Source organism: Calliphora vicina, chromosome 2 (assembly GCF_958450345.1).
Source record: "Calliphora vicina chromosome 2, idCalVici1.1, whole genome shotgun sequence".
NCBI lineage: Eukaryota > Metazoa > Arthropoda > Insecta > Diptera > Calliphoridae > Calliphora > Calliphora vicina.
Genome location: NC_088781.1, coordinates 299,229 through 308,902, shown reverse-complemented (window position 1 = coordinate 308,902; position 9,674 = coordinate 299,229). Strand labels below are relative to the sequence as shown.

Sequence of the window (9,674 nt, the reverse complement as noted above, 5' to 3'; positions counted from 1 at the left end):
CCAAGGCGTATTAACAAGGTGAGTGCATAAAATCAGCTGTTTCTTAATTCGCTGTGGTTTTATGTACACTATATGTCAAACTTTGTTTATGTTTACATTTGTTATTGTAAATAACATAGTAATATTTTAATTCGCCTTGATTTTGACATTTACCGTACATTTTAACAAAAACAAATTGCCTGTTGTTTTTGCATTGTTGTATTTGTTGCCGGGACGCACTCACCTTGTTAATACGCCTTGGTCTTAACAAATGTAAAAAAACAGAAATTAAAAATTAAACAAATATGTATTAAAACTAAATATAGTGTAGATAATTGAATAGCGAGGGCTTTACTTATTTATGCAAAATATAAATATTTTGTTAATTAGCTTAGAATATATAGATATTGAAGTATAAAAACAAGCTTTGACAGGTCTTAGAACCAAACAAGCGAAAAAAGAGTAATCAGCTGATTGACTGACTCCACCTTGTATAAATTCGCCTTGGTCTGAACCAGGGCACACTTACACAAACAGCTGATTATTTTTTTTATTCAGTTTGAATCAAGGTGCATTTAATAAGGTGCCATCGGCAGCACAGCTGATTATAGAAATAGCACGCGCAAATGTCAAACTACATATATAAAAAATATTCGCCCGTACGCCCGTATGTCAAACTCTATATATAAAAAATAAGTGAATTCGCCTGTATTTATTTCAATTCGCCACTGCTGTCACCTTGTTAAATACGCCTTGCTCTTGTGCAAGGCCTATAATATTAACAAAAAAGGTATATAGCAGGGCACACTTAGAAAGGTGACTGCGATGAAACAGCTGATTATTTTTTTTATTCAGTTTGAATTGTCAATTCACTTGTGGTTGTTGTGGCGAAAAATACAACTAACCCAATAGCAAAAACAACAACAGGCAACTTTGACAGTTCACCTACTTTTTAACAAAAACAAAGTACCTGTTGTTTTTGTATTGTTGTAGTGATGCAGTCACCTTTCTTAGAGTGCCCTGGTATATAGCAAGGCGAATCTATAGAAGGTGACGACAGAAGAACTGTTGATTGTTTTTTATATTCAGTTGTTTAGACAAGTGAACTGTCACTTGTGTTTGTTGTGGCGAAGAATACAACAAACCCAAAAAGCAAAAACAATCACCGGCAACTTTGATACACAGAAAAAAGTTTCAACATAAATATTATGATTCGAATTCATTGATTTCAATTCATAACATTTATAAATAATTTCTTAAATAGTATGATTTTTTTAATATTTTATGTTTTGAAATAAAATCTAGAAGGCTTGAAAAATATAATTTCAATTTCATTTTTATTTTTATGTTGTTCAAAAATGTTTGAAATTTTTCATGGAAAATTTTTAGTTTTTTTATGATTTTCAGCTACAAAATGATATAAAAAGCGCGAAAATGATTAAATTGATTTAAGAGGATGAAATGCTTTTATATTTATGAATGTTTTATTATGTTTAATGATAATTTTTAAGTTTCAGATATTCTCCTTTTTATCTTAAAATATTGGCCAATATATGGCTATTATGCAAATATTCTTGCACTAATTCATTATATAATACAATTATAATGCAATTTATTAAAAAAAATTAAGTAAAAAAAGCAAAAATTTCCGTCATGTAAAATTTTATAATATTTATGAACATGTTCTTATTTTGAATGAAATAAGTTTGGGAAAAAAAAGTCAAGTTCGATTAATAATATTTATTACAAAATTCATTCCAATTATGAATTTCTTTTTTCTGTGTAGTTCACTTATCTTTTTACAAAAACAAAGTACCTGTTGTTTTTGTATATGTTGTATTTGATGTAGTTCTGTCGTCACCTTCTATAAATTCGCCTTGGTATATAGCAAGATGCTGGGCACATTTAGAAAGGTGACTGCGATGAAACAGCTGATTATTTTTTTATTCAGTTTGAACTGTCAATTCACTTGTGGTTGTTGTGGAGAAAAATACAACAAACCCAAAAGCAAAACAACACCAGGCAACTTTGACAGTTCACCTACTAGGGTTCTATAAGTCGATTGTTCGAACAATCGACTATTTCCTGAAAAAAGTCGAAAAGTCAAAATCGACTTTTTGGTCGGAAAAAAGTCGAACAATCGAGTATGTTATCTCAAAAGTCGAATAGTCGATAAAAGTCGAATAGTCGATAAAAATCGACTTTTTAGATTGTTAAAAAAAATATTGCACTTGCATTTTTTGTAGTGTATGCTAATATAAGTAAATAATAAATAAATAAATGTTTATAAAATAAATCTTTTTTCTACACAAAATTCTTACAACATTATTCTAACTATTATCGCCTTGATAAATTTCATGTTTATTGCTAAACTTTACAAAAGGTGCATCAATAAATGTATTTTTTACAAGAAATGGTAAAAAGTTGAAAAAAGTCGAAAAGTCGGAAGAAGTCGTTTAACTAAAAAGTCGAAAGTTCGAAAAGTCGACTTTTCATAAACTACCAAAAGTCGAAAGTTCGAAAAGTCGACTTTTTAAAAAACGGAAAAAGTCGAAAATATTTTTTGTTTCAGCTATAGAACCCTAGTATATAGAATGTTTTCCCATGTATATAAATGTTAAGATTAACTTATATTGTTGGTAGTCCGCCCATTCCTAAATACTAATATTGATGGTAAAATTACCCTACAAAATGTATGGACGCTATCTCTTATAGTATATTCGATTCTTTTAAGGTGCCACGCCCACTATCAATACTTTATCCTCAAATATTTATAAAAACGGCAAAAATGCTTGTGAAAAATTTGAAGACTCTAGCTATTATAGTTTCGTATATATTGAATTTTTTTAATTTACGTCATATAAAAGGTCCTTATAATATACAAATATTTATACAAACGGTGGAATTGCTCATGTAAAATTATATATATAGTTTCCTAGATATTTGATTTTTAACTTGAAATTTCAAAACAGAAAGTAACCAATAGTTCCTTCCGGACATACAGAAACATACTAAACTAAAAGAATTTTAAACCATGCAAAAATTAAGAAGGAAAAATTTCACCTTCGAATTAATTAATTCAATTTATGTTTAATTCCATAAACTACATTTCCAACAAAATAAATTCTTTATTTAAAGGCTTTTATTTAAATAGAATTCAGTCATTAATGAATTAATTCAATTTATTTATCCATTGAATGACTAACATTTTGTTAACTCAAATCTATTTCAAATTGAATAAAAATAATTTAGATAGCTTTTTTACAACTATGTGTGTTTGAGAAGTGTGGTGAAAGTGGTTTGAAATTTTACTAATCCGTTCAAGGCGAAGTCATATAAGGTAGAGTCAGTCAAACAGCTGATTAATTTTTGTTCGCTTGTTTGGTTCTAGAATAAATAAAAAGTGAAAATTAACTCTCTAACAATTCTACTATATTTTCAATCTTTATAAATGGTTAAATTAAATACAATGTAAGCAAAAACAATTTAAATTATTATTACACAGGTCAACAGCAAAACAAGGCTTGACTAACCATTATATAGATTTGATGCATCATGGCTACCTAAGTACAAAATTGGTTAGATTTTTTTTTTAAATTTTTAAGTAAAATTATAAATTTTGTTAGACATTCACGTGTAAAGCTAGGTACTCTGTTCAAAATTTCGTGCGAAATGGTGTCAAACTACATATAAAATATTTGGAATGAAATATATGCGAAATAATTCGCAAAAGCAGTACTCTGTTTTTATTGTGGAAAACATGTGAAATAAATCTGGCAACCTTATTTTTCCACACGAAATATCATACGCAGCACTTCTTTCGCACGAACAGCTAGCTGTCAAACAGCATGTAAAATTTTTCGCATGAAAAAACCACAATTTTTCGCAAATATGAACAGAGTACTAGGCTTAAAATTTACACTCAAAGTACACGCCTGTAAGCACATACAATTTTCTGAACATGAGCGAATTTACGTAATTGTGAATAAATTAGAAAATAATCCATCGATTTTTGTTCCTATTGCATGTGGCTTTGCGATATAGCAATAAATCTGAACAATTTCTGTCGTTTTCGATTTTTCATGATTTTATTTATAACAAAAAAATTTTCTATTTTCACATAAAAAATTTATTTTTTTGTTTAAATTTTTTATTAGAACTCCGAAACTATTCAGCCGATTAAAACGCAATATATAAACGGATTAAAGGATATGTAAATTTAAATTTTTCTAAGTTCACTTTGATAATATTGACTAACCGTTTTTGAGTAATCATTAATTATGTCTAAAATTCCCCGTATTCTCCTTTAAATACACTGCCCAAATTTCCAACCCTGTTTTTTAGTCTCACACTAACGTTCTATTAATGCATTCTCACAATAACAACAAATGCACATGATAAAACTCATACTCATACAAAAACACAACAGAAAGCAAGGATTTAATGCACTAATGTTAGTGTTGTTGTTGGGTAGTTTCGTTGTCTACTTACTGCACGTACAATTTCTAATTTTAGCTTTTTGTTTTATTCGGTACGCAATGTTAAAGCAAAAAACAAAAAATAAATAAATAGCTATGTATATGCACATAAAATTTGAGTTTTTTCTACTTCTATTTCTTTCATCTTTAAATAAACAAATATAAATATTACGACAAGTTAATAACACTGAATTAAATGTAGAAAAACATAGGTACATACTAAGCAAATCATAAAAAGACAAATTGTTGTTGGTTTATATTCAAAAAAATTAATTTTGTTGTAGTAGGCAAAATGATTAGAACGGCTGTCAAGTACAAACTAAAATCAAAACAAAAAATAGTAACATTTATTTAAGTGATGATAATTTTATAAATCTTTTTTATTTCGGTTGATGTGAATCAAAAAAAAAAATTTTTTTACATTCAAGTGAATTAATTTGGCATTTATTTAGTAGCAGGGTGATTACTCCTCTCCAAGGCGTATTAACAAGGTGAGTGCATAAAATCAGCTGTTTCTTAATTCGCTGTGGTTTTATGTACACTATATGTCAAACTTTGTTTATGTTTACATTTGTTATTGTAAATAACATAGTAATATTTTAATTCGCCTTGATTTTGACATTTACCGTACATTTTAACAAAAACAAATTGCCTGTTGTTTTTGCCATGTTGTATTTGTTGCCGGGACGCACTCACCTTGTTAATACGCCTTGCTCCTCTCTTAGTATTATAAGAAATGTAGTACAAGCCAGCGATGAACAATGGGTACTTTGTAAAATTTAGAATAGTACAATGTACAATTAATTGTACTCTTCGTCTTATTAGCTATTTCAGATACATAATTCAATAATTTGTTCCAGTGTTTTCATTTCAAACCTCTGAGCTGGAATATTATTTATAGAACTATGTAATTCTTTTTGTCAAGACCATTAAAATGATTAATGTAATTCATAGTTTAATAAAAATAAAATGACAAAATTTAGCTGGGTACTATTAACATTTGATGAGTACAATATTTTTATCTTTTGTATTTTTCATCCCTGCAATGTATACATTTCTGCGTTTTTTTGCAATCAACACTTTTTTTGTTGTATTTAAAAAAAAATTTATTTCACTCTAGACACACCATAAATTATCTTATTTTTATTCCTTAGTTGTTTAATGATAACGGCAGTTTAATATTTAACTACTTCATATGTCGTTTCTTTAAAAAAAATCGGATTTTCTTCAGTTTCAAAGAAAACAACGTGTGTATGTGATGAAATGATTTGGGTTTTCTTTAGCCGAATTTAGTGTAATGTAAAAAAAATCAATATTGCTTTTTAATTTTTTTAAGCTAACTTGTGAAGCTTCTAAAAAACGTTTAACTTAACGATATTCACCTTTTCTTTTAATATTTTTTAATAAATAGAAGTATCCTCAATTTTTATTGAAATTCACTTGTATATTTAATAAAACTTATACTACTTCTATTAAGTTTAATGTGTAGTTTAAAATTAAACGCGTGCCTTCCGATCTAGCGACAAATAAAACATTCCAATAGAGTTTCGTTAAAAGACTGAAGCAAGGCGTATTTACAAAGGTGACAGCAGTGGCGAATTGAAATAAATACAGGCGAATTCACTTATTTTTTATATATAGAATTTGACATACGGACGTACGGGCGAATATTTTTTATATATGTAGTTTGACATTTGTGCGTGCTATTTCTATAATCAGCTGTGCTGCCGATGGCACCTTATTAAATGCACCTTGGCCTGAGCCAAAGTAAATTAATAAAGTAGACTCCAAGGCAAGGTGTATTTAATAAGGTGCCATCGGCAGCACAGCTGATTATAGAAATAGTACGCACAAATGTCAAACTACATATATAAAAAATATTCGCCCGTACTCCCGTATGTCAAACTCTATATATAAAAAATAAGTGAATTCGCCTGTATTTATTTCAATTCGCCACTGCTGTCACCTTGTTAAATACGCCTTGCTCCAAGGTGTATTTAATAAGGTGCCATCGGCAGCACAGCTGATTACAGAAATAGCACGCACAAATGTCAAACTCCACATATAAAAAATATTCGCCCGTACGCCCGTGTGTCAAACTCTATATATAAAAAATAAGTGAATTCGCCTGTATTTATTTCAATTCGCCACTGCTGTCACCTTGTTAAATACGCCTTGGTAGACTCAGTAGAACAGCTGACTATTTTTTTTACTTTGGTCTGAACTGTCAATTCACTTGTGGTTGTTGTGGCGAAAAATACAACAAGCCCAAAAGCAAAAACAACAACAGGCAACTTTGACAGCTCAGACCTTAAACCAAAAACAAAATTGCTTGTTGTTTTTGTAAATGTTGTATTTGTTGTAGTACTGTCGCTACTTTATTAATTTACTTTGGCTCAGACCTTAAACCAAAAACAAAATTGCTTGTTGTTTTTGTAAATGTTGTATTTGTTGTAGTACTGTCGCTACCAAGGCGTATTTAACAAGGTGACAGCAGTGGCGAATTGAAATAAATACAGGCGAATTCACATATTTTTTTATATATAGAGTTTGACATACGGGCGTACGGGCGAATATTTTTTATATATGTAGTTTGACATTTGTGCGTGCTATTTCTATAATCAGCTGTGCTGCCGATGGCACCTTATTAAATACACCTTGGGTGAGTGCATATAATCAGCTGTTTCTTAATTCGCTGTGGTTTTATGTACACTATATGTCAAACCCAGATGCATTTAATAAGGTGCCATTGGCAGCACAGCTGATTATAGAAATAGCACGCACAAATGTCAAACTACATATATAAAAAATATTCGCCCGTACGTCCGTATGTCAAATTCTATATATAAAAAATAAGTGAATTCGCCTGTATTTATTTCAATTCGCCACTGCTGTCACCTTTGTAAATACGCCTTGCTTCAGTCTTTTAACGAAACTCTATTGGAATGTTTTATTTGTCGCTAGATCGGAAGGCACGCGTTTAATTTTAAACTACACATTAAACTTAATAGAAGTAGTATAAGTTTTATTAAATATACAAGTGAATTTCAATAAAAATTGAGGATACTTCTATTTATTAAAAAATATTAAAAGAAAAGGTGAATATCGTTAAGTTAAACGTTTTTTAGAAGCTTCACAAGTTAGCTTAAAAAGCAGATTATTTTAAACTTTTTAATAATGAAATTGTGAACATTGATGAATTATTTAAGGTTTTTTAAGGAAAAAAAAGAAAACTTCTGTCAAAATTTATTTATCGGTACTACACTAAAAAGTGGCCGATGCTACATCATCATCAGTTTGAGGTATGTTCAGTTGATCCTACGTGATTAATGAAGTGATTAAGATTTAATCATGTCAATTTGAAGTGATTAACAAATCATTTAAATGTATGGATAATCATCTCGATTTTAAAGTAATTAGAGCTTAATCACGTTTGAGATGATTAACTCTGCAAATGTGAACATAGTATTACGCTCAAATTTTATAACGGAAAGAACAAAAATGTAAGGAATTGTAAAATTTTTAAGAAAAATTGTTTTAGTTTAATTATTTTTATTTTTTTTAAATATTTTTACAGGAATAAAAGAGAAAAATACACAAATAAATTGCAAATGGAAGCAATGGTTGATATAATGAAAAAAAATGAAGATATTGCTTGTGGTTTTACTCAACGCGCTTCAGCAGAAGTAAAAAAATTCTGGGAAGATTTAGCACGAACACTAAATGCTTCCGGACCGCCTTTAAAAGATGCCGGCGGTTGGAGAAAGGTAAGCCAGTATTATTTTTTACATTTTGTTTATGTGAGTATAACTTGCTCTTGAATTGTAGGTATGGTCAGATTACAAAAGCGGTGTAAAAAAGAAACTTACGAAAAATAAACAGCTTTTAGCTGGAACAGGAGGAGGTCCATACAAAGAAATTCCACTAACAGAAACAGAAGAAGATGTTAGCGTTCTGGTAACCTTAAATACAACTGTTCATGGAATAACTAAAATAAACAACTTCGGTGCTTCAAGAACTCCATTACCGAAAATAGTTGAAGGTTCAAACCTTTCGGAAATAAATTTGCCGTTGGAACAATATACATTGACACAGGAAATGGATTTGTCGATTGAAGAACGTTGGAAACTGTGAATGAAGAAGCAAATACACAGAACAGTTCTTTCACACATTTGAATTGCTTAAAGAGCAAATTAAAATACAAAAAAAATTAGCTTCGGACGTCACATCTGTTCTAGAAAAAAATGAAGGAACAAAATAAGGAAAATTATAAAGTTATAAAAGATGCAAAGAGAGCCCTGTATAAACTTAGTGATGAAGAATAAACTAAAATCTTTGAACAGCAGCTGGAAGAACAAAAGAGTCACAACGAAGAAATGAAGATATTATTAATGAAAAAAATTGCTCTTAAGGAAAAAATTTTGTAGCTTGAAATTGAAAAGCTAGACAAACAGTTACAGTAAGATTAGCTACATATATAAAATTGATGTGTGTAACACTCAGTACTTACATATATGCATTCCAAAAACATGAATTTTGATGATTTTTTATTTTTTTTATTATTTACATACATACACTTGGCCGCATAAGTTTGCGTACAAGAACGAAAATTAAAAGTATACTCTAATTTTGGATATAAAAATAGACGTTACTCATTATAAATTTTTTATATAAAACTCTTAAATATTTAAGAACACAACTGCATTGTAAAATATATATTTAAGAATCAACAAAACTTATAAGAATTCAATTCATAAAAAAATTCAATTATTTTGCGTACATAAAAAAAAATATTACTGATTTTTATAAATTAAACTGTATTTTAATGATTATTTGGATAACCCCGACGACATTTATTACATGGTTTAATATTTTTCACTCCAGCAAATCCCATTAATGTTCTATGGGATTTAGGTCTGGTGACTGCGGAGGAGTTTTCAATTGTTTTTGTTTTATTAAACAACTACCAAAGCCTTGTGTTGTGTGTAGTATTCTTTGGGTCGTTGTCTTGCAGGAATATATAATCATCTTCAATGCCCAATTTGCACACACTTTAGGTAAGATTTTTCATTAGAATGTCTAAATAGACCTTATGATCCATTGTCGATGGAATAAATTCTAAATTTCCCACGCCTTCACTTGTCATGTACCCCCGTACCATCACTGCACCACCACCTGTTGGTTTTAAATTTTTGGGACTAAGCACTGTACATTTTT

At 29.5% G+C, this 9,674-nt stretch overlaps 1 protein-coding gene across 1 annotated transcript; it reads left to right on the top strand.

Annotated features, from left to right (window-relative positions):
* Positions 1-7,631: 7,631 nt before the first annotated feature.
* On the top strand, positions 7,632-9,298 carry LOC135951251 (uncharacterized). The gene is made up of 3 exons (XM_065500866.1): positions 7,632-7,960; positions 8,035-8,224; positions 8,286-9,298. The coding sequence occupies exons 1-3, from the start codon at positions 7,896-7,898 to the stop codon at positions 8,589-8,591; spliced, it is 561 nt and encodes a 186-aa protein (XP_065356938.1). The 5' UTR covers positions 7,632-7,895; the 3' UTR covers positions 8,592-9,298.
* The last annotated feature ends 376 nt before the right edge of the window (positions 9,299-9,674 follow it).

Bases quoted from the DNA above. Each gene is read 5' to 3' on its own strand.
- LOC135951251 (XM_065500866.1), top strand. From the start codon at position 7,896: ATGATTAACTCTGCAAATGTGAACATAGTATTACGCTCAAATTTTATA. The intron at 7,961-8,034 runs GTAAGGAATTGT...ATATTTTTACAG, and splicing joins ATAACGGAAAGAACAAAAAT to GAATAAAAGAGAAAAATACA. The intron at 8,225-8,285 runs GTAAGCCAGTAT...CTTGAATTGTAG, and splicing joins ATGCCGGCGGTTGGAGAAAG to GTATGGTCAGATTACAAAAG.